The sequence below is a fragment of the Eurosta solidaginis genome, chromosome X, assembly GCF_040869045.1.
Source record: "Eurosta solidaginis isolate ZX-2024a chromosome X, ASM4086904v1, whole genome shotgun sequence".
NCBI lineage: Eukaryota > Metazoa > Arthropoda > Insecta > Diptera > Tephritidae > Eurosta > Eurosta solidaginis.
In genome coordinates, this window is record NC_090324.1 from 145,930,253 (window position 1) to 145,956,980 (window position 26,728).

The 26,728-nt window shown below is 38.7% G+C and overlaps 1 protein-coding gene across 1 annotated transcript in view; it reads right to left on the reverse strand.

The window, feature by feature from the left end:
- LOC137235412 (uncharacterized) overlaps positions 1 to 26,083 on the reverse strand; it is a 567,181-nt gene extending 541,098 nt beyond the window's left edge. The window contains exon 1 of the mRNA XM_067758385.1: positions 25,651 to 26,083. Coding sequence (XP_067614486.1) covers positions 25,651 to 26,072 — 422 coding nt within the window. The 5' untranslated portion in view covers positions 26,073 to 26,083. The remainder of the gene's footprint in view (positions 1 to 25,650) is intronic.
- Positions 26,084 to 26,728: the final 645 nt, after the last annotated feature.

Genomic DNA, 26,728 nt, shown 5'->3' on the forward strand with positions numbered 1-26,728 from the left:
GTGCGCAGGCCCCGCGTGGTCCACCCCCGACAGCCACGGCCTTCACGAAGCCTAGTGAGCGGCCAAACCCCAGTGAAGTTGGATACAAGCACAGGAGAGCGGCTGGAAGGATCCTAACCAGATCTGCACGAATGCCAGACCTCGAGAGTAGAGCGGAAAGCGACAACGTAGGAGAAATATGGGCGGAGATTAAATGGGCGAAAAATGGCAACCAAAAGGGCAAGGTCGGCGGAAGTAGTGCCTACCAAATCAAAGAGGCCGAAGGTGTATGGGCGCTCATTTGCAAAGTGGTCAAGGACAAAATCCTGCTAGGGGTCCTTGACGACAATCAGGAAGACGGCGCAATAAAGAAAGAGAAATGGAAATGGGTGAAGAGCGAGCTGTCGAATATCACCCTGGACGTGCTTATACGCAATCCCGGACCGCAACCGGTATGCAAGGACGTCGGGTGGTTGCAGGGCAGCATAAAAGTCGTGGCATGCGGAGACGAGAGGTCCGCAGCCATATACAAAAAGGCGATAGAGTCTGTAGGTGAAGTCTACCCTGGAGCGAAGTTCAGGGCGGATGACTTTAAAGATATACCGTCACGGCCACGAGCAAGGATGTGGCTACCGGCAAAACCAGCTGAACGAGAGAGGATGCTCAGCATGCTAAGGATCCTCAACCCGATGCTGCCAGCCGCCAATTGGAGAGTTGTCAGCGTGACGAAAGGAGGCAGAGCCACACGTCAGGCTGTCTTCCTGCTGAATGAGCAATCGCTGACAGTATTGAGGAAAACTGGAGGCGAGATCAATTATGGTTTAGACACCGTGATTGCAAGGGTCTACAGTAACGACGTCAATGCCGGTAGGAATGTGGCAGCCGAGGTGGAGCCAGAAGAAGAAGGGAGCGACGAGGACGTAGTTACGGAAGCATATGGGAATGAGCCGGATACACTGGACGGCTACACCTCGACTACCTCATCCGTGGGAATAGGTGGGTTACACCTACATTACACGGAGGAAGAGCTGATGATGGAGGATATGGCTAACTCCACGCTCAAGGAGGGAGCGAAGGTGTGCGATGTTGGTGCAGGTCCTCCAGATAAACCTGCAACACAGTAAAGCAGCCTCCGCTGCACTGCTGCTCCGACTGTCATCTAAAGGTGTAGCTGATATCGTCCTCATCCAGGAGCCGTGGTTGGTAGGACAAAATATTTGCGGACTCAAGTCCACCGGCAACACACTGGTAAGTTGTGGCACCTCGAGGAAGCCTATATCGTGTATACTTGCTAGTACCAAACTAAATTTTTTCTTTCTTCCTCAATTTAGCGATGAAGACACTACAACAATCAGCCTGAGCTTGAGTATGGGTCAAGTCAGGATATCGTGTATTTATCTGGCCCATGAAAAGATGGTGCCGACATCGACCGTCAAGAAGCTGGTGGAAGCTACTTTAGGAGCACTGTTACTGGGAGGAGATATAAACGCGCATCACTACACCTGGGGAAGTAATGATGAAACGAAAGGGGTGACTCAATATTTGATTTCATTCTAAACTCTAGACTAATCACAAGTAATAGGGGAAATGAACCAACCTTTATTACAAGAAAGAGAAAGGAAGTTCTCGATGTTACCCTAATCTAGGAAGATGCGGAGGATTTGGTAAGAAACTGGAGGGTTCCTAAGGACCACTCATTCTCTGACCATCGTTACATCCAAGTCAACCTAGTGTTGGTGAAAAAGCAGACCGCAGCCATCAGAAATATTAGAAATACAAACTGGCACATACCAGAACTGGAAAGACTGGTAAATAACTTCACGGGAGCATGCCGTAAGGTGCTGGATAAAGTATGCCCCAAGAAATTTCAAAGGGGTAAAAAGAAGCCACCATGGTGGAATTCACAAATCGAAAACCTTCGCAGGTTAAGTAGGACTGCTTTCAATGCCGCTACAGCCTCTGGCGATGAGCAGCATTAGGAGGTATACAAACAACCTCTTAGAAATTATAAGTTTGAGCTAAGGAAAACCAAAAGATCGTCCTGGCGAGATTTCTGTAGCAACATGGAACAGTGTCTGAAGGGGGGAGACTCAAGAAAGTACTCTCCAGATCGGCTAACACGGCCTCAGGATGCTTGCAAAGGCCTGATGGTTAGTGGACCGAAACTGGGGAGGAAACCCTGGACCTAATGCTGAATACAAATTTTCCAAGTGCAACTAGGAACGAACCAGGGGATACGGAAAGCTCGACACAAGTAACAGTGCAACCTATACTGCACAACCTAGTTACAAGAGATAAGATATCTTGGGCCATCCAATAGTTTGAACCATTCAAAACTCCAGGGCAAGACGGAGTTACACCTATACAACTGCATCAATCACTGGAATGCAGCACTAACTGGCTATAGGCTATAATAGGAGGCGTTGTGGCACTGAACCACATCCAACGTATATGGAAAAGATCTAAAGTGGTATTTATTCCCAAGGCAGGCAAAGCATGCCACGCGAAACCTAAAGACTTCAGACCCATCAGCCTATCTTCGTTTCAACTAAAGGTGATGGAGAGGCTGATGGAAACATATATCAGAGAGGCCGTGAATGACCAACTCTCCACAGCACAACACGCCTATATGAATGGTAAATCAACGGAAACGGCATTGCACGAAATTACATCGCGCATAGAGAGATCATTTTCCTTCAAGGAATACTGCCTGGCAGCCTTCCTAGACATAGAAGGAGCGTTCAATAACATCAAACCTGACTCAATCACTAAGGTTCTGACTGATCTGGGCATCGAATCTCAGCTGGTGGAGTTTGTGCACCAATTGCTGATATGCAGGGTAGTACAGGCAGGCCTTGCAGGGGTATCGGTAAGCAGGTTCGTCAGTAGGGATTTCCCCAAGGTGGAGTCCTATCCCCTCTACTGTGGGTCTTGGCGGTGAATCAGCTGCTAAAGGCATGGGGAAGGGGAGGGGCTTTAAAGATATAGCGTATGCGGACGACCTTGACTTGGAGATAAGTGGGAATCTTCCACAAACTCTCTGCGATATGATGCAGGTGGAACTATAAAGGGTAGAAGTATGGGCCGCTGATAATGGTCTGAGCGTGAACCCAAATAAAACGGAGCTGGTGCTCTTTACGAGGAAGTATAAGATACCAACTCTCTCAACTCCGGTGCTTGCGAACACAGTTCTAAGAATAAGTGAGTCCGCCAACTATCTAGGGCTCACACTTGACAGGAAACTGAACTGGACATAAAACACCACGGAGCGTATCCGTAAGGCCACGGTTGCCCTCTACACATGTAAACGGGCAATTGGACGAAAATGGGGTATGTCCCATATGCTAGTACATTGGATATACACGGCCATAGTTAGCCCAATATTGCTATACGGGGTGGCGGTATGGTCGCCCGCCCTGAATAAATGGTCGACGGTTCTTGCTCTTCAAAAGGTGCAAAGATCTGTACTATTGTGCATAAGCGGAGCCATCCGCACAACTCCAACGGAGGCTATGAATGTAATACTGAACCTACTACCGATAGATATAGCTATTAGGCTGAGGAAACTAACCACATGGTCTCACTGCAATCATACTGAAATTTTAGACAGATTCTGCTTACTAGAAGGGACAGATTTCTGCAAACCACATACCAACTTTAACAAGGGATACGAGATATTAATCCCTGAGAGGGAGCAATGGGTGAATGATACGTATTGGCCCACTGACAGCGTTCAGATCTACACAGATGGATGTAAACTGGAAAACAGAGTCGGAGGTGGTGTCTATTTGGATTAGACATACAAAGATCGTTTCGCCTTCCGGATCACTGCAGCGTATTTCAAGCTGAGCTTGTAGCCATACAAGACGTTGTGGACTGCCTAAGGCAGAAGGTAGTCTCTCAGAGACACATTTATATTAGTCAAGCAGCGCTGAAAGCACTTGACTCTGTCACAACTAATTCTGAAACTGTAGTAGGCTGCCGAAGATCACTTAACGTGATGGCTGAACAGTTTACTCTGCATCTGGTATGGGTTTCGGGGCATACGGGCATACTTGGTAATGAGATGGCGGATGAGCTTGCAAGAAAGGGTACCTCCTTTCCACTTTCGCTATCCTGGAAGAAGTTGGGCATGCCGCTCTCCACCTGCAAGCTCAAGATAAAGGAGGCTCTATTGATAGAAGCGGAAGCTAGGTGGATGCCACACGGCAAAACTCACATGGCCGGAATGGAACGAGAAGAGATCGCGTTAGCTTCTCACCCTCCGTAAGAGGGATCTTTCCTTAGTTGTGGGTCTTCTCACTGGTCACATCTGTATTGGACCGCATGCGGAAAGGATTGGCGCTCCATTTAATGATGATTGTAGAAGTTGCGGCAACGAAGAAGAGCCTGAAACTGTTAGGCATCTACTTTGCGAATGTCCAGCGCTCGGAAACGTTTCACCGGCAAGATGTTTCTTGTATATCTGACTGATATAGCTGAGGTCAATACACCACGCTTAGTGAGCTCAATATACTCAACGAAGTGGTTTGACTAGGAGAGTAGGAACAAATCCGTGTGGCTTTACAATGGGCCTATAAAGGCCTAAGTGTGCCGCTCCGATGAGGACGGCAGCCACTTTAACCTAACCTACCCTAACCTTTGGTTTTTCCAATAATTTTATGTGTATATACATATACTCGTGTATTCTACCTGCTACTGACTGACCTAACTACTGCTAATGACTGATCACAGTCCTACGAACATACATAAATACGCGTAGGTATCTCTGAACGTACATTTGCATATACATTGATAAACGTATTTAGGCAAACTTTTCCTTCGGTTCTTAGTTAAGGGGTTTTAATCGATTATGAATATGTCCTTTATCTTTCATTAAATGCCGCGCTTGGAAATGTCGTTAACAGACAGGCAGTCGTTTTTGAAAGTAGTACCTAGTTCCACTAGAATTTTGGTACGTTTAAAATGGATTGCTTCAAACTTTATTTTAGGAAATTTTTTTCCAAAAATTTTCAATTAAGTTAACATTGACCTTAAATAACTTTTGAACCATCAAACTTCGCAAAAATGTTGACAATGACATGTAGAAATATTTTTTTAAGCATTTTCTGAAAGAATGGGGATAAAAAATAAGATCCGTAATAAAATCTGGCCATCTGTAGTGAAAAAATTCCATGGAAATTTGACCTGAAAGCTAAAAATGCATTAAAAATGTGTATATGTCTTTATTGGCTAATATCTCGTAAAGCAGTAATTTTAGGAGAAATATTGACATAAGAACTTTTATTTAGATTGGAGTGAGGAGTAAATTGTCCTTATAAATGTTGCACCTGCGAGTGCCCTTTCCCGAGTTTTAATAAGTCGAAGTTAATTTTTAATTTTTTATTTTTTTGTAATGGTCAAATAAAATACGTGCAAAATAGTGGATTAGATAAGCTATACACCGTTTAGTAGGATATTAACCGCAGTTTCATTTTAACATTGTGTTTTTAATTTTATTAACATTTTTGCAATGGTTGAATGGCGTAAAACTAAGTAAAAACGGTTTTTAAATTTCTAAAAACATACAGAATGAGATAATTCAGGGACACAGTTCTAACTTTATATGCTATGTTAAAGTAAAATGGTAAATAATAAATAAAGAATCAAAGTAAATAATAATATGAAACGTTTTGAAGTCTATACAACAACAAAAAATTTTTATCTTTTTCAGTTAAATAAATTTAAAAAATTTGTGTCTTTAGCTTTAACATTAGAGTACGTGTATTTAGCATATGATATGAAAAAGGTTACATTAAAAACTCAGGCGCATGCGTCAGCTTTTCTTTGCCATTTCATCTAAAACTTCATCCTCGGTAACAATTTGATCACGGTGGATGCTTAGTGATGCACAGCCATTCAATCGATTTTCACTCATCGTGGTTCTTCAAATTTTTTAATCAGCCTAAGAGTTGAAAAAGATCTCTCGTTCGTTGCCGTTGTTACTGGAAGCGTACACAAGATTTTCAACAACATGTGAATATTAGGAAAAGCCACAGAATGGCATTCCTGTAATATTAATCATAGATAAATTGATAAAAAAAAACCGATGTACCTCCTTCAGGAATAAGTAGAATTCATGCTTTTTGAGCCTATGCATGAGATCTAACGTGTACGTATATAAAATTCAAAAGAATGAAACTGATCGAAAAGAAAAAAATTGTATTTAAAAAAGTCATATCTACACGGAAAAAACACTAATATATTTTTTAAATTTTAAAATGTGAAAAACACATTATTTTTCATTTATCAAATAATTTGAATTTTACATTTTTGAAATGTGTTTTTGACATGAAAGAAATGTAGCTATTACATTATAATAATGTGTTTTCCACATCGAAAATAATATCAAATTTGCATTATATTGCAAAATAGGAAATGTGTACTTCAAAAAAATGCTGTAAATTTAACATTATTTAAATGTTAAAAATATTTGCCTTTTCATTCCGATGAATGTAACGCTGTTGAGGCAAAAGAACAAACGCCTGAATTGATAATATTCACCCATGCTATAAGTTGGTTGATTTTAAATCAATGTCGATTATGTTCGTTTAAGCAAGTTGGATCATTGAACACGATCATATTGCCATTGTTGCCGAACGTTGTTGTGTTCGATTTTTGCTGTTCTCTGATATGTATGTAGATGGTCATTGAGCAGGAAACTTCTTTATGAAATTATAGTACAAGTTAACATGTACATTTGTATATTTAATAAATTGCAGAATTATTATGAAACAGAATATGATTAAATTACATAAGTGTTCACTTCGTACATACATATGCTTGCATATTAAAAATATAATATCACCAACAAAGTAAATACGTAGCAGAATTATAAAGAAATTTATTAACATAGACATAAAACATCAAATATTTGAATTTTAATGACCTAAAAAATCAAGTGATTCTGTGGCAAGGGAGGGGTTTAATATTCGAATAATAAGAAAAGGAATTCGAATAAATGGAAGCGAATAAACTAATAAAAAGTTCGAATAAATATTATTCGAGATATTTGAAACGAATAAATTTATTCGTTTATTCGAATAACGTTTACTCGAATATAATTCGGAAATAATCCCACCACTAATTTTTGGAGAGGAGCCTTCCATTAGGAATTTAGTTCCCCGAATGTGCAGACAAATAGATTGTTGGACTGCTCTGAGCAAGATGACCTTTATAATTATGATGCAATTGATGCATGCTGAAATCGCAGAGAAATGGGTATGCGAAGTAGTGGCGACTAAATTGCACTAAAGTGCCTGCGATTTACGTCAGTTATCATGAAACGGACAGGAAATGTTCGCCAAAACTAAAAAAATCAACATTAATTAATGTTATATAAAACTATTTATAAGAAAGATTAGCTCTAGTTTCAAACTTTCTATTATAAATAACCACACAAAATTTTAGTCAATGAAATATTAAAAAACTGACTTGTGTGAATAAGCTCTCAAAACTCTAGTTAATGAGCTTTTCAAAAAACAATATTATAGTCAATAAACTGATTATTCAAAAACTTATTATTTTGAATAGGCCCCCAAAATGCTAGTCAATTAAGTGTTCGATCACTTACTACTATGAATAATCCAACAAAATTTTAGTCAGTGAACTAGAATGTTAACTGACTATTTTCGGATTTTCACTGCAGGGCATGTGTAGTGATTGAATTTTTAGAAAAAGGATCGATACCGGTACTCATATAAAATACTTGGACCAAACAATCGATGCTAGTACTCATACTCAGTAAAAGATATTGAGTATACTCGATCCAAGAAGTGAGTACTTCGTAGTTTTTAAGTGAAGAAAGTTCTTTTAAAATCAGAACGTACGTTTTGAATTTAGTAGAAAAAAAGAAACATCATGAACATTAAATTATTTAAAATATTTTTCATTCACTTAAGCCATTTTAAAGAAAACAGTTTTTTAAGATACAGAAAACATTTTCTAAACGGTTTCGCCCTTCGGCAGTATTTTCGCAAGTACTCCGAGTGTATTTCTACCATGAAAAGCTTCCCTGTGAAAGTTCATATGCCTTGCATATATGCACGACGCAAATTGGGAGGGAAGCTCGGTCTAAATCTCCTCACAGATAAATCGCGTCAAGTATGTTTTTATGGCATTAAACGTTTTGTGGAGAGATCAACTAAATAGAAGGGGATCAGAATGATTTTCCTTTTTTTTAACACTTTTGTACTTTGCACTACCATATATCTACTGGTAGTGTTGTTAATGATTGAAACTGTAAGCCTTTTTTTTAAGGTAGGCGTGGTCCAAATCCGCTTTTGATTTATAATACCAAGGACCATATATTCACCAAATTGCAAAGTGAAAACAACGGGATTTTCATTTACATTTTGCAAAACTTTAAATTTTCTTCTGCTTAATGCAGGCGGCAGCACACCCATTTAAAAAAAATTGTATTTCACATCGTAATCATTTATTTATTTCCTTTTTTTCCATTTTTACATTGGGGGTGGATATCATCTGATTTCGACAATTTTCAGTACTAATATGTCGTCGAAAATGCTGTAAAACTGCTAACTCCATCCACCAAAACTTTACAGTAAATCGAAAAAAGCCTATTGCATGACAAGTTAACATGTATTGAAATTTTATGGAATTAGCAGCTTTTCAAAATTTTTTTGGTGTGAGTGATTCTGGACAATAAACTTACCCTTTTCTTTTACCATCATATGCAGAAATCGCCTCCCATTCCACCATTATCTAAAAGACGGATTATGTTAAATGCGGATATTTTACCGCATCATCGACGATATCAGTTTATGTAGACCATCCGCACTTGGTAAAATACCGGAGGAAAGTATCGAAGTAATGCGTCGATACCTTACTCGGTGCTTGGATAAAATCATCGAGTGCGAAATACTCGAGTATTTTTTGGAAAAGTATCGGTACTACTTACTCAGTACTCGTATAGTTCTATCACTAGGCATGTTACGGAATTGACGTACTCCAAAAGAAGAAAATGGGCAAAGTATGGTGAATGCGAAAGCTCATACGTTGCCCATCTGGGGCTTTACTCAGCTGTCACGTATTTTATCGGTCTTAACTATACCTAGGTTAGGTTAGGTTAAGTTGAACTGGCCTGTCCATGAAGACCTCACATAGATTTAATGAGTTCGCAGTGTTACCAGGAGTATGTTTAACAACCAAACTGAAAAACCCTATCAAAACCAGGACCTTTGTTATAATACAGCAAATACTAGAAGCTTTCTAAGACCTATGCCACTTGCTGCTTCTAGATCTGACAGCTGTGTCGATCGTTTCCTCCTCCAACCCGCACTTCCTACGTCTGCTATCACTGGCCAAGCCTAATGTAAAGACATGTGACCCCAAAATATGGTGTCCAGTCAGAATACCCGTCATGAATATTCCGCCCCAACTTTGTTAGTCTAAAATTGTGACACCTACCGCTTGGACGATCATGTGCACCTCTCGCTTTCTATTGACCTCGCTCAATCTAATTGGGTCGTCTATGGAGCAAGCTTCAACAAGTGCACTCTTTATAGCTGGTTCATCCCGTTTTTCATTCCCATCTATTCTTATATGCCTTGGGACCCAATATAGATGTATGCTTTTCCCTGTCCCGCTTATTTGCAGATATTGATTACACTCTAACACACTTCCAGATTATGTGCTACACGAGATTATTGCCTTAATTGCTGCTTGGCTGTCAACGTAAAGGTAAACACGGCTGCAGTTTAAGCAATTTTGCTCCATGGTTACGGCTAATACTTCCGCTTCAAAAATGCTACAGTTATCTGGCAGCTTATAGGATCTATTTTTCCCCGCATCAGCGTAGTATACCCAAGACCCTACTCCTTCCACTTCTTTGGAACCATCTATGTACACATGTATAGTCCATTCCGCCATTTGAGCACCCTTGCGCCAACCATCCCCCTCTATTGTGGATTTAAGAGCCCCCTCGAAGCACAGAGAGGGAACCAGGTATTATGTTTGTCCTGTAATGTCTGCAAATCACTGATAATGCTGCATTTGTTTATTGTCAATTACTTTGTTTGACATTCCAAGTGCTCATGGTTTATTAACAATTGTTTTTGTTTTTATCGGCCTATTGATAAATGATTCAAAGTTCGATTCGAGCTTAAGGCCAGAACAATAATTTCTTTCTAATGATAATTATTGTTATTTTTAAGTTTTTTATAATTGAAAAATTGTATTTTGTTTTAGGAATAGTAAGTAGAAAATTTTTCAGACAACCTGCCATAGCTGCGCAGATAGATCCATTTGGAAGGGTGCTAAGCCTTCATCATCAGTACGCTTTAGGCACTAGAGCTGGATTCCATTCGATTTTTTCGATTCGATTCTAGAAAAAAATCGATTAAGCCATTAAATCGAACCAAACAAAGTTTATTTAAATTTTGCTTATTTTGCAACAGTGTACTTGTTTACGTACTTAACCATTTACACGATTTTTCCCGACAAATAAAGCTGGATAGTTTCTCACTCGTTTCGTTGCCTGCCAACAAAATTGGAAATATCATGGAATGCCACAGGGGTCTTCTACTAATTATTTCACCGAAGTGAGATAATTAGTATAGTCTTTACCGAAATGTCATAATTTTTGCGTTTTCTTGAATCTTTTATTTAAAAATGTAGGGAAACCAACCTTGGGAACATTAACCAATACACTTTCTTTTTTAATACTTATTATTACAATCAGCGCTATTCTGCATTTCGACTTGGATTGGAATTTTTCCGATATGGCAATTTTGGTATTCTGTGTTACAATCTCTTTCGATCCAACTTCGAATCGTTCGATTTTGTGTATTCTGCATTTCGATCGTAGTTCCGTTTTTCTAAGTTGCAAATTAGGTGACGGAATTTTAACAAAAATGTAAGTAAAATTTGTTAAGAAACGTAGAAGGCTTGATGATGATTGTTTTTTATATGTTTCCACGTCAAAAACAACATGTCTATGTCGAGGTCCTTGGACGTATTTGCCCCGCAAAAGTATCTAACACATACTTGAAAGCATCCTTATTAAGACGAAAGTTTTTTTGAACCTAAATATGAAAATACGGCATTAAACTTTACAACTTTTAAGTTCAGTTTCTTACAATTCGTCACTTATCTCAACTGGATTACACAAATCTCGCAATATTTGCCTTTCCATTCTCGTCTGGCCATTTTCGTATGCGTTGCTTTCCAACTCCACAAATAATGCCGCGGCTTATGATTCCATTATAATAGACAGCTATAATTTGTGTCTGTTCGTTGGGTCCAGTTATATGGAAAAGCAAGCTGCCAGAGTAGAGGAAGGTGAAGCGAAAACGTAAACAATCCTTGCGGAAAGAATAAATAAAACTTTATAAAGAATTTTAGGCCAGTGCAATGAAATTAGCATCCACAAAATTCAGAAAATGTCAACTATATTTGTGCAGGAATTCGTTTTAACAAAACATGGTGGCCACGGCAAGGAATTGGCAAAGGAAAGACAAAAACCCACTTACAACTATGAAAGCACTTCACTCATTCATAAAATATAACACAGCGGCAATATATTCTATTGCGTTTTTTTGTACAAAATGGCGTGGATAATAAAATATAAACGTTTTTCAGTATTTTTTACAAATTTTCTTTAATTTATTTTGTTCCAATGTTCACACATTCCATACAAACAGCTGATTTCGAAAAATCATTCGGTCTTCCTCTTCTCGTTACGTATCCGTCGTAATGCAGAATACCTAACTTCGATTAAAGCGGAGCGTAGAACGGGAACGTCATCGGAATGCAGAATAGGCGTGAATATGTATAATCAGCTCTATTCTGCATTTCGACTTGGATTGGAATTTTTTCGATTTGCCAATTTTGGTATTCTGGGTTCCAATCTCTTTCGATCCAACTTCGAAATGTTCGATTTTGTGTATTCTGCATTTCGATCGTAGTTCCGATTTCCTAGTTGCAAATTAGTTGGCGGAAAAAAATTTTCTTTTTATTTTTTATTAATTTATAACAGAATTTTAACAAAAATGTCAGTAAAACTTGTTAAGAAACGTAGAAGGCTTGATGATGATTGTTTTTTATATGTTTCCAGGTCAAAAATAACATGTCGGTGTCGAATTCCTTGGACGTATTTGCCCCGCAAAAGTATCTAGCACATACTTGAAAGCATCCTTATTAAGTCTGAAAGTTTTTTTGAACCTAAATAAGAAAATAAGTCATTAAACTTTACCACTTTTGAGTTCAATTTCTTACAATTCGTCACTCATCTCAAATGGATTACACAAATCTCGCAATATTTGCCTTTCCATTCTCGCCTGGCCATTTTCGTAAGCGTTGCTTTCCAACTCCACAAATAATACCGCGGCTATTGATTTCATTATAATAGACAGCTATAATTTGTGTCTGTTTGTTCGGTCCAGTTATATGCCAAAGCAAGCTGCCGGAGTAGAGGAAGGCGAAGCGAAAACGTAAACAATCCTTGAGGAAAGAATAAATAAATCTTTATAAAGTATCTTATGTCAGTGCAATGAAATTAGCATCCATAAAATTCAGAAAATATCAAATATATTCGTGCAGGAATCCGTTTTAACAAAACTTGGTGGCCACGGCAAGGAATTGGCCAAAAGAACGACAAAAACACACTTACAATTAAGAAAGCGCTTCACAAAAAATGGCTTGGATAATAAAATATAAACGTTTTTAAGTGTTTTTTTACAAATTTTCTTTAATTTGTTTTGTTCCAATGTTCACACATTCCGTACAAATAGCTGAACAGCGAAAAATCATTTGCTCTTCCTCTTCTCGTTACGATTGCGTCGTAATGCAGAATACCCATTTTCGTCTAAAGCGGAGCGTAGAACGGGAACGTAATCGAAATGCAGAATAGGGGTGAATGTTCTCGCTTCGTTTACGGCTTTAGAATCGATCTATGTTCAGCGTAATATAAAAATGAAGTATTTATTACATACGTAAGTGCTCAGTATACGTTTTGCAGCTTTTTAATCCTTGAGGTATACGGAACTTTCAATTGACAAAATACGGCAATTTGTGTCATGGTTTGCGTAGTTTCAGTTACAAACTTTATGGAAGTAGTTTCTTAGGCTTATTGAAAATAAAAAGGAATGAGGAATTTAACTGAGGAAATTTCATAAAAATTGCCACTTCTGTTTTCGTGTTTGCTGCTGTCTATATCATAAAAAGTATTGATTTTATATATTTGTTAAAAGTGTGTTTCTTAATGTTACTCGTGAAGGCAAAACGTACCGAGGATCCAAGCATTGTGTAAAAATTCTGAATCCGTTATCTTCGACAACCCTAAAGGGTTGCATATCTGTGGCAATCATTCTAATCAAAGCAAAATCCAGTTGTTTTTTTACTCATCTACAGATTGAGACTTCCTTATGTTGTTGTTATTAGGTTCAAAAAAGGTTTCTATAGGAGCCCTTGATGAAGACATATCCATCAACGTTGGATGTGACCGCTTCAAGTGATTTAACAAATTGGTTGTATTTCCATCTGTTTTCCATTTTTTCCGCACGATTTGCATTTCGCAGAATCGCCCTGCATTTGACTAAAGTACTTCCAGACAAAAGATCTGCGAATCTTTGGATTACTTATAAGATTGAATTCCCCTTCAGGGTCACTTTCAATTGGCTTACTAGAATCTAAAAAAGTGGTATTTATTTTTCATTCCGTACTGAACACAATATCATACCACAGAATAGATAAACACATGTTCAATATACTGCTTGCCAAAAGTGCGAAGAAATTACTTCATCTTTCTCTCGAAGCCACCAACAAAATTAAGCTAAATTTATAAAAACAAAAATTACATACTACGTATTTCCTAAAGCGTTCGTAAAGTATACAGTAATGAAAACTTCGATGCCTAAAGAATCGAACGATTAAAAAAAAAAATCGATTCTACATTTCTAAAAAAAAGATCGACTAAATCGATTAAGAATCGAATCGAAATCCAACTCTATTAGGCACGCTGCGCTAACTATTTAGCTATACACCGGTGGTTTGTTTGACTGATCAATTGCTACTTCTATTCCTTCTTACCAACCATATTAATTCAGCGTTGCGCCATCTGTTGCAAATCACTGATATTGATGGATTTGTTTATTATCAATTACTTTTTTTTAACATTCCCAATTGCTCATGGTTTATTAACAATTGTTTTTGTTTTAACAATAATTTTTTCTAATGATAATAATGGGGATGTACGGAGTGACCGGAAGTTTGCTGAAGTTCTTCTCAAGTTTCTTATCGAATAGAAAGCTGTTTGTGTCAATCGGAGCCAACCAGTCTACTGCGCTTATTAACGCTTGGTCTGGAACCCCACAGGGAACCCACTGTGGCCCTCTGTTGTTCCTAATTTTTATTAATGATCTACCTCAAAAATTCAAATTTGCTAAATGTTTAATGTTTGCAGACGACGTCAAACTCTTTCTAACCGTACGGGATACTTCTGACTGCATTAACTTGCAATATGATCTCGATTCTTTTAATGAATGGTGTTCAAGTAATAACCTACTTTTAAATACTAACAAATGCTGCGTGGTTTTCTATTCTAAAAGGGTCACTACCACCTTTTTCAACTACAAATTAAATGCTGGATCTTTAAACCGTTGTCGAGAGATAAAAGATCTGGGTGTAATTTTTGACAACCAACTCTCTTTTTCTGGTCACATCGACTTTATTATTTCCAAATCTTTTGCAATGGGTGGGTTTATTAGACGTAATTCCAGGGACTTCAAGGACTTTTACGGCATTGGTAAGAAGTCGTCTGGAATATTGCTCGATTATATGGAGTCCATTCTATGAAAGTAGCTCACATAAAATTGAGAGAGTTCAAAGAATTTTCACCAAAATTGCTTTGCGTATGCTTCACTGGCCCGATGGTCTCCCATCATATATCAGCAGGCGTAAATTGCTCGGACTCCAGGCTTTGTGTGACCGTAGAACTTGTATCTCACTCATGCTTGCCTATTACGTTATCAACGGTAATATAAACTGCCCTGATTTATCTAATTTATTCGTTTCATATATTCCATCACGTGATCTAAGGCACACCAGACTATTTGTTGAAGTAACTCATCGAACGAATTACGCGTTGAATGAACCCATATCCAAGGCTTTACACCTAGCAAATCGATATAGTGGTCTTCTTAACTTTAATAATAGCATTTATAAATTTAAGCTTGAACTTTTCTCTATTTTTAACTAGTCTGTAAGGAAGTTTGTACTTTTTAGACCGAAAATATAAACATAAATATTGTAATTTTTTTAATTTTTCTATAATTGAAAAATTGTATTTCGTTTTAGAAAGAGTAAATAGAGTTAGGTTTTTTTGTGTGTCTGTTCACCAAACAAGGACTTCATAGTAAGGACCCAATGACAGAAAGATGGTGATAAGCCCCACGTACACCCCAGCACTCTTTTACATGCGTAAAGTGCCGTCGAGGCATTTTCACTCTCCCCTCCACATCAAGCTACCACGATTTCTTCTGACGATTTCTCCTGGCTTGGTCCAATTTGGGACCCTGTACCTCTTAGTAAATAAGAAACTATATCTGCGTTGGCTGGAGACCCAACAAAAGATGCCCAGGTGTGAATATGCCGAAGCGCCCGATCCATTAAAGAGAAATTCCTTGGAAGTCACTTTCCACTTATGACCCTTGCAACGTCATTGCCTGAGCATTTGGTGATGACCAGCGTCCACAGCAGATGTTATCACCTCTACACCTCACCCTGCGGCGTACCCCTGTCCACTGATTTCGTGACCCCATAGGTAATCTTCCTGCAGCTGATCCATCTGGTTATGGCTAGATGCACTTTAATGTAGTTAAGACAATCCATGATCGCCTATTAAGAAACATTGTTGAAAGCCTGGGCAATGTCTAAGGAGTCTCCAAGAGCATACTCCTTATATTACAGGGCTTTCTCTATGTTTATTACCACCCTATGCAGTGCAGTGTCTACTGACTTTCCTTTGGTGTACGCATGTCGTGTTGTGGAGAGCAGTTTTTCATCCACGTTGGACTGTATGTAAACACCTATCAGCCTCTCAAAATTTTGAGCCAAATGTAAGTAAAACTTGTTAAGAAACGTAGAAGTCTTGGTGATGATTGTTTTTTTTTTTTATATGTTTCCAGGTGAAAAACAACATGTCGATGTCGAAGTCCTTGGTCGTATTTGACCCGCTAAAATATCTCACACATACTTGAAAGCATCCTTATTAAATCTGAAAGTTTTTTTTGAACCTAAATAAGAAAATAAGTCAGTAAACTGAACCACTTTTAAGTTCAATTTCTTACAGTTCGTCACTCATCTCAAATGTATTACACAAATATCGCAATATTTGCCTTTCCATTCTCGCCTGACCATTTTCGTATGCGTTGCTTTCCAACTCCACAAATAATGCCGCGGCTATTGATTCCATTATAATAGACAGCTATAATTTGTGTCTGTTCGTTCGGTCCAGTTATATGCCAAAGCAAGCTGCCGGAGTATAGGAAGGTGAAGCGAAAACGTAAACTATCCTTGCGGAAAGAATATATAAATCTTTATAAAGTATCTTAGGCCAGTGCAATGAAATTAGCGTCCATAAAATTCAGAAAATGTCAACTATATTCGGGCAGGAATCCGTTTTAACAAAACTGGGTGGCCACGGCAGGGAATTGGCCAAAAGAACTACAAAAATACACAATTATGAAAGCGCTTCACTCAAAAAAATATAACACTGCGGAAATATATTCTATTGCTTTTTTTTGTACAAAATGGCGTAGATAATAAAATATAATTGTTTTTCAGTGTTTTTTTTTTACAAATTTTCTTTAATTTATTTTGTTCCAATTTTCACACATTCCGTACAAACAGCTGTTTTTGAAAAATCATTTGCTCTTCCTCTTCTCGTTACGATTCCGTCGTAATGCAGAATACCCATCTTCGACTAAAGCGGAGCGTAGAACGGGAACGTAATCGAAATGCAGAATAGGGGTGAATGTTCTCGCTTCGTTTACGGCTTTAGAATCGATCTATGTTCAGCGTAATATAAAAATGAAGTATTTATTACATACGTAAGTTCTCAGTATACCTTTTGCAGCTTTTTAATCATTGAGGTATACGGAACTTTCAATTGACAAAATACGGAAATTTGTGTCATGGTTTGCGTAGTTTCAGTTAAAAACTTTATGGAATTAGTTTCTTAGCTTATTGAAAATAAAAAGGAATGAGGAATTTAACTGACGAAATTTCATAAAAATTGCCACTTCTGTTTTCATGTTTGCTGCTGTCTATGTCATAAAAAGTGTTGATTTTATATATTTGTTAAAAGTGTGTTTCTTAATGTTACTCGTGAAGGCAAAACGTACCGAGGATCCAAGCATTGTGCAAAAAATCTGAATCCGTTATCTTCGACAACCCTGAAGGGTTGCATATCTGTGGCAATCATTCTAATCAAAGCACAATCCAGTTGTTTTTTTTGCTCATCTACAGATTGAGACTTCCTTATGTTGTTGTTATTAGGTTCAAAAAAGGATTCTATAGGAGCCCTTGATGAAGACATATCCATCAACGTTGGATGTGACCGCTTCAAGTGATTTAACAAATTGGTTGTATTTCCATCTGTTTTGCATTATTATCCGCACGATTTGCATTTCGCAGAATCGCCCTGCATTTGACTAAAGTACTTCCAGACAAAAGATCTGCGAATCTTTGGATTACTTATAAGATTGAATTCCCCTTCAGGGTCGCTTTCAATTGGCTTACTAGAATCTAAAAAAGTGGTATTTATTTTTCATTCCGTACTGAACACAATATCATACCACAGAATAGATAAACACATGTTCAATATATTGCTTGCCAAAAGTGCGAAGAAATTACTTCATCTTTCTCTCGAAGCCACCAACAAAATAAAGATAAATTTATAAAAACAAAAATTACATAATATGTATTTCCTCAAGCGTCCGTAAAGTATATAGTGATGAACACTTCGATTCCTAAAGAATGGAAAGATTATAAAAAAATCGATTCTACATTTCTAAAAAAAAGATCGATTAAATCGCTTAAGAATCGAATCGAAATCCAACTGAATTAGGCACGCTGCGCTAACCATTTAGCTATACACCGGTGGTTTCTTTGACTGATAAATTGTTACTTCTATTCCTTCTTACCAACTATATTAATTCAGCGTTGCGTCATCTGTTGAAAATCACTGATATTGATGGATTTGTTTATTATCAATTACTTTTTTTAACATTCCCAAGTGGTCATGGTTTATTAGCAATTGTTTTTGTTTTAAAAATAATTTTTTTCTAATGATAATTATTGTTATTTTTTTAATTTTTCTATAATTGAAAAATTGTATTTTGTTTTAGGAATAGTAAATAGAGTTAGGTTTTTTTTGTGTGTCTGTTCACCAAACAAGGACTTCATAGTTAGGACCCAATGAGAGAAAGATGGTGATAAACCCCACGTACACCCCAGCACTCTTTTACATGCATAAAGTGCCGTCGAGGCATTTTCACTCTCCCATTCACGTCAAGCTACCACGATTTCTCCAGACGATTTCTCCTGGCTTGGTCCAATTTGGGACTTTGTACCTCTTAGTATATCAGAAACTATATCTGCGTTGGCTGTAAACCCGACAAAATATGCCCAGGTGTGAATATGCCGAAGCGCCCGATCCATTAAATAGAAATTCCTTGGAAGTCACTTTCCAATTATGACCCTTGCAACGTCATTGTCTGAGCATTTGGTGATGACCATCGTCCACAGCAGACGTTATCACCTCTTCACCTCACCCTGCGGCGTACTCCTGTCCACTGATTTCGTGGCCTCATAGGTAATCTTCCTGCAGCTGATCCATCTGGTTATGGCTAGATGCACTTTAATGTAGTTAAGACAATCCATCATCGCCTATTAAGAAACATCGTTGATAGCCTGGGCAATGTCTAAGAAGTGTCCAAGAGCATATTCCTTATATTACAGGGCTTTCTCTATGTTTATTACCACCCTATGCAGTGTAGTGTCTACTGACTTTCCTTTGGTGTACGCATGTCGTGTTGTGGAGAGCAGTTTTTCATCCACGTTGGACTGTATGTACACACCTATCAGCCTCTCAAAATTTTGGGCAGAAATGATGTTAAGCTAATAGGCCTATAGTTTTTGGGAGAGGTTCCTCTCTTCTTTATTCTCTCTAAGGGGATGATGAAGCTGGTATACGCATAGTCGGAGAAGGCTGGTCTAGCAAGAACCATCAAATCATACCTTGATATAAAACGTTTAGAGCTTAATATAATTTCAAAAACATTGCTGGGTGTTGGACCAACACATGTAGGAAGACTTCCCCTGGTGGCTATGTGCAAATTGGTTTGCAGGATGTAACAAAATAGAGATTCGCCTCTCATTCATGTATCCTTCTCCTCACTCATTGCGGTGCGCATTTGCATCCATGCCTATGAACAAACACCCTCTACGCCCTTCGTCCTAAACTAGCTTCTTGCACTCCACCGGTGGAATCTCAGCAGTATGGCCCATAAAGCACGACGACAGGATAAATACCTGCTTATTATTCTGCTAGACGGCCACCACTGCGAGGCCCTCAGTAGTGAAGTTAGGTAGCATATATGAATGCAGTTGTTTCTTTACCGTGACTGCAGCTCGCACCCTTCCTTCGTTTCGCACAAAGCTTTCCTCCCGATAAGAACCACGGCTCCTGGATCAGCGCCACATCAAACGAACCCACCTGAAGGGTTGGGAGGAGTTCGCTCGACGCCAATTGATTGTTAGAGGTTTATCTGTAAGACTCGTATCACCATTGTTATTTCTACATGTTTATAGAATTTCGTCCAGTTTGTTGACCTAGGGTTATAGAGGTTCCTCCTTTCTCTAACCTTTTTAGAGGGATGCTGAAGATGTTGTACGTCTGGTCGGAGAATTATGGTTTAGCAAGAACCATACCTTAATATATCACGTTAAGAGCTCAATTTAGTATCATCAAGTAAGGAAGGTTAAGTTCGGGTGTAACCGAACATTACATACTCAGTTGAGAGCTATGGTGACAGCATAAGGGAAAATAACCATGTAGGAAAATGAACCGAGGGAAACCCTGGAATGTGCTTGTATGACATGTGTATCAAATGAAAGGCATTAAAGAGTATTGTATGAGGGAGTGGGCCATAGTTCTATAGGTGGACGCCATTTAGGGATATAGCCATAAAGGTGGATCAGGGTTGACTCTAGAATGCGTTTGTACGATATGGGTATCAAATTAAAGGTATTAATGAGGGTTTTAAAAGGGAGTGGTGGTTGTTGTATAGGTGGTCGCCTTTTCGAGATATCGCCATAAAGGTGGACCAGGGGTGACTCTAGAATGCGTTTGTACGATATGGGTATCAAATGAAAGGTGTTAATGAGTATTTTAAAAGGGAGTAATCCTTAGTTCCATAGGTGGACGCCGTTTCGAGATATCGCCACAAAGGTGGACCAGGGGCGACCCTAGAATTTGTTTGTACAATATGGGCATCAAACGAATGGTGTTAATGAGTATTTTAAAAGGGAGTGGGCCTTAGTTCTATAGGTGGATGCCGTTTCGAAATATCGCCATAAAGGTGGACCAGGGGTGACTCTAGAATGTGTTTGTACGATATGGGTATCAAATTAAAGGTATTAATGAGGGTTTTAAAAGGGAGTGGTGGTTGTTGTATAGGTGGTCACCTTTTCGAGATATCGCCATAAAGTTGGACCAGGGGTGACTCTAGAATGCGTTTGTGCGATATGGGTATCAAATGAAATGTGTTAATGAGTATTTTAAAAGGGAGTAATCCTTAGTTCCATAGGTGGACGCCGTTTCGAGATATCGCCATAAAGGTGGACCAGGGGTGACCCTAGAATTTGTTTGCACAATATGGGCATCAAACGAAAGGTGTTAATGAGCATTTTAAAAGGGAGTGGGCTTTAGTTCTATAAGTGGACGCCGTTTCGAAATATCGCCATAAAGGTGGACCAGGGGTGACTCTAGAATGTGTTTGTACGATATGCGTATCAAATGAAAGGTGTTAATGAGTATTTTAAAAGGCAGTAATCCTTAGTTCCATAGGTAGACGCCGTTTCGAGATATCGCCATAAAGGTGGGCCAGGGGTAACTCTAAAATTCGTTTGTGCAATATGGGTATCAAACGAAAGGAGTTAATGAGTATTTTAAAAGGGAGTGGGCCTTAGTTCTATAGGTGGACGCCTTTTCGAGGTATCGCAATAAAGGTGGACCAGGGGTGACTCTAGACTTTGTTTGCACGATATGGGTATCAAATGAAAGGTGTTAATGCGTATTTTTAAAAGGGAGTGGGTCTTAGTTCTATAGGTGGACGCCTTTTCGAGATATCGCCATAAAGGTGGACCAGTAGTGGAATTCACTAACTTTTTTAACGATATTTGCCATCGCATTATTTGCGTATCGATAACTATAACGATTTCGTTATTCAGTAACTATTTTTTATCGATATTCGTTAATCGACGATCAGCTGTGTTGTTAAATAAACGGCAAGTGAATTGGCTGCATTAAAAATCACGAAATTTACATTTCGGCCAATTTTAGTTTCAAACACGAAAAGTTGCTTTATTTATAAATCAAATGGCATTTGAGTACTTAGAATACGTTTCATCACAAGATGAAGGGTTACTCAGTCCATCGCCAGTGGACAGACGCCTTCTTAGAGAAGTAGATAACCCATTCCACCTGAATGCAACGGAGTTTCGAAAGCTGTACCGAATAACCCCAGACTTGGCTCATGATATTATTTCTCAAGTTGATGGTCAATTAAGGGACAAAAGAATAACTGCGATATCAACAGAGAAAAAAATTAATTCTGCATTTACTTTCCTTTTGCTAAAATAGGTAAAAGCTTGCACAATAATGACTTTTAAAAGCAGTTAGTATATGGAATGTGTTTATTTTTGGCATTCCTTTTGTGCTTTTCGCATTTTTTTAGGTTTCGTTAAGCTGTGCTGCCACCTTTCTACTATTTTAAATCTCATTTATTGCGAGTCGTTAAAACTAAGTTAGTGAATAGTACAATCGATAAGGCAAGCGACAAAATCGTTAATTAAAATCTCGACAAATCGCATCGTTATAAGTTAGTGAATTCCACTACAGGTGACTCTAGAATGAGTTTGTACGATATGGGTATCAAATTAAAGGTATTAATGAGAGTTTTACAAGGGAGTGGTGGTAGTTGTATATGTGAAGGCGTTTTCCAGATATCGACCAAAATGTGGACCAGGGTGACCCAGAACATCATCTGCTGGATACCGCTAATTTATTTATATATGTAATACCTGCCAAGATTTTAAGTGTTTTTTATTTCGCCGTGCAGAACTTTTTCATTTTCTTCTACTTAATATGGTAGGTGTCACAACCATTTTATAAAGTTTTTTTAACGTTATATTTCGCGTCAATAAAACAATCCAATTACCTTACCATGTTTCATCCCTTTTTTCGTATTTGGTATAGAATTATGGCATTTTTTTCATTTTTCGTAATTTTCGATATCGAAAAAGTGGGCGTGGTCATAGTCGGATTTCGTTCATTTTTCATACCAAGATAAAGTGAGTTCAAGTAAGCACGTGAACTAAGTGTGTATAAAAACTGGCCGTGACATCAACCGATTTCGCCCATTTTCACAGAAAACAGTTAGCGTCATAAAATCTATGCCCCTACCAAATTTCAAAAGGATTGGTTAATTTTTGTTCGACTTATGGCGTTAAAAGCATCCTAGACAAATTAAATGAAAAAGGGCGGAGCCACGCCCATTTTGAAATTTTCTTTTATTTTTGTATTTTGTTGCACCATATCATTACTGGATTTGAATGTTGACATAATTTACTTATATACTGTAAAGATATTAAATTTTTTGTTAACAATTTTTTTTTTAAAAGCGGGCGTAGTCCTTCTCCGATTTTGCTAATTTTTATTAAGCGTACATATAGTAATAGGAGTAACGTTCCTGCCAAATTTCATAATGATATCTTCAACGACTGCCAAATTACAGCTTGCAAAAGTTTTAAATTACCTTCTTTTAAAAGTGGGCAGTGCCACGCCCATTGTCCAAAATTTTACTAATTTTCCATTCTGCGTCATAAGTTGAACTCATCTGCCAAGTTTCGTCGCTGTATCGGTCTTTTGTAATGAATTATCGCACTTTTTCGGTTTTTCGAAATTTTCGATATCGAAAAAGTGGGCGTGGTTATAGTCCGATATCGTTGATTTTAAATAGCGATCTGAGATGAGTGCTCAGGAACCTACATACCAAATTTCATTAACATACCTCAAAATTTACTCAAGCTATCGTGTTAACGGACGGACGGACATAGCTCAATCAAATTTTTTTTCGATCCTGATTATTTTGATATATGGAAGTCTATATCTATCTCGATTCCTTTATATATGTACAACCAACCGTTATCCAATCAAACTTAATATACTCTGTGAGCTCTGCTCAACTGAGTATAAAAACATTGCTGGAGGTTGGACCAACGTATGTAGTGACACTTCCCCTGGTGGCTTTCTGCAAATTGGTTTGCAGGATGTAACAAAATAGGGATTCGACCCTCTCATTCGTTTCTCCTCCTGCTCACGCATTGTGGTGCGCATTTACATCCGCGCTTATGATCAACCGCCCTCCGCGCCCTTCGTCCTGAACTATCTTCTTGCATTCCACCGGTGGAACCTCCGCGCCATGAAGCAGGATTCCGGGATGAATGCCTGCTTATTCTTCCGCTAGACGGCCACCACTGCAAGGTCCTCAGTTGTGTAATTGGGCAGCATATTTGAATGCAGCTGTTTCCTTATCATGACTGCAGCTCGCACCCTTCCTTCCGTTTGCATAAACATTGCCTCCCGATAAAAGCCACGGCTCCTTGATCAGCGCCACGTCAAATGCATCCTCCAAGGGTTGGGAGGAGTTCGCACGTCGCCAATTTACTGTGTTGGAGGTTTATCTGTAAGATACGCAGCAAAATTTCGCTATTTGTCCCCCTTCAACACCTTCGTCGTGACGTCTTTGTCCTCCTCTTGCCCTTTCAAGGCTCTCGAAGCGCTCTTCATCTTCTCCCACGTCTGGCAAATTGTAATTTCTATTCTCAGCACTTCTTTGCCCGAGGCGTAAGTGATGTGCTGGGTTTTCCTCTGTGCGACTCACAGCACCATTTGGCTGTTGGTCCTCTTCTAACATCCTAGCGGTGACGTCCGCGTTCTACACCTGCCCCTTTTCTCTGAGGCTTTTGAGGTCTTTCCTACTTCGCCCACTTCTAGCATGTTAGGATTGTTAACCTCGGGACTTCTTTCCTGAGTTGCAAGTAAATCTTGCCTGTATCCCAGGACTATTTGACAAGCTGCGTGTACAATATATCCCCCATCTGCTTTTTATTTGTAAAAGATAGAACTGATCCTCCTCCGTGGGCCGCGATACAGTAAGTATCTTCCAATACTGTGTCTGTAAATTCGGATTCTGACTTTGCATAAAACGCAGTGTACCATCCGACTTCTTCACTCATGGTATCCATACTTTAACTTTTTGTACCGTGGGGATCTGTGCTTTATCCACAACCTCAAACCGCGCGTTCGTGCCTTCCATTTGAAGATTTGGAACCAATTGTTCCAGCCACCGCAAGCTCGCGATGGTGGTGCCCGCTATTATCTTCCCACCATTATAGTACCCCCGAGTCAAAGATTGGAAGGGGCTTACTTGGTTGTTCCCTCATCATCTTGAGCATTATTTCAATTAGCTTCCTTATTTCAGTGCTCCACCTTCCAGTGGTCATTTGTCCGAAAAGATTGCTGCGATTAACCAACCCAACAGTACGTGACTGCTTTGCCACATCACTCATCTTCTCGGGAACAGCCGTATTCTTAGTGTTATCTCCCTTTGGCACCTCCGAGAAAACTATTACTTACCAGAAAACATTTTGACGAATTCAAATAAAACTGTCCGTTTATGGATGATATTTATTTTAGTATCACTCGTATGCAAGGTTTAGCTTGGCAACTCATCGGTGTTTACTGTAGGCAGTACTAACGCTGTGCTGTCATTACAGGTTACCATTTCAGGTGTGTGCCGCCAATAACCATACGACTTTTCAAAACACAGGACACTCAACTGCATTTACTCAGGGAAAAAATTAAGAAAGAAATCAAATTGACACACGAAGGAAGTAAGAGGGCTACGAACTGAGAAGCAGAGAAGAAGGTTTTAAGGTGGGGCAAATGGTATACTGACGAAATGCGAAACTTGCACCAATTCAGTGAAGTTTTTCATTCTTAGGGAAAAAGGCTACCCTATGTTCCAATTATGTTATACTGGTGACAAGGCAATTGGGATAAGGTAGGGTTGAATTGGCCGGCCCATAGGAACTTCACATGGATTGAATAGAACCAGAATTTTCCCAGAAATTTGTTCCACGATAAAACTGGCAACTCATATACAATATAATATAATTTCATACAATTTTCCAGCTCTGACCCACAAAATAATGTTAGAGAATCCAAAAAGCGTTTGCATTATTTATATTAATTTTTATATCTATATTACTTCGTGGTGTTATCGCAAAAAGTAAGCATTCATGATTAATAGCCTAATTACAAACCTCCGACCGCTAGCGATTTCCTTTAGAACGGATGCCCGCACTGCTAGCTCCTCTGACTTTCGCTGCTGTTTGAGTTCCTTAGCGCGCTCAGTCCAAATAAGCTCTTTTAAACGTTGAAAACTTCCATGCACTTTAAATAAGTTTGAAATTGCTTCATTTCCTTCATTAGCTGTTGAGCCATTAGTACCTTCATAGCGGTATTTGGAAGGCCTGTGAAAACCGTTCATATTCCTGCTGCCATATCCATTATGATTATTAAATGTGGATTTTTCTTCAGCTCCATAGAGTCGAGGTGAAGATATTATGTCTGATCCGAAATATTGCCCACGATAACTGAACAATCGGGGTTGTATTACTGGTTCTCTACTAATAACCCTGCCGAAAACTGGTGATGGAGATCTTTCCCTAATCCATGGAATCATACGTACACTGTAAAAAAGGAATAATATAAATCTTTATTATTTACAATCAAATCAGGGACAATATGTCTTGATGTCAATCAGACAATCCTTCATTTTGCTTATGTTGATAAGAAACCTGTTCGCAATATTAAAATGAGGAAATGCGCATACTACACATCGTTCCCGTCTCAAATTCTCTAAAATACAAAATATCGAACTCAACTAACACAAATTTATAAAAAGTTCTCTACAATAATAAGATCCGTCCGTGCTATGATTATCAAGCGCAATAAGCTTTATTCCCTTTGGAAGAAAAACCGAAGCGACGCAAATTGGCGTGCATACAAACTTACACGAAATGAGACCACAGCCTATATTAGGAGAGAAAAATGCAGATACTACAGTAAAATGTTGAATATATCGTTGCCTAATCATGTTTTGTGGCGTAATCTGAAAAAACTTCGTGTACATGTGAGTGAGAGTTCTGACTGTTCCCGTAATCCTGAAGATCTTAATGCAGCTTTTGTGAGCCAAGCTAACCCGTCTTGTCTTAATACCAGTTTCTCACCTCCTCCCTTATATGTGGTTCCTGTTTGTCAAGTATTTGAGTTTACAGCTGTTTCGGAACTTGATGTGGCGAGATGCATAAATAAAATAAGGTCCAACGCAATCGGTCA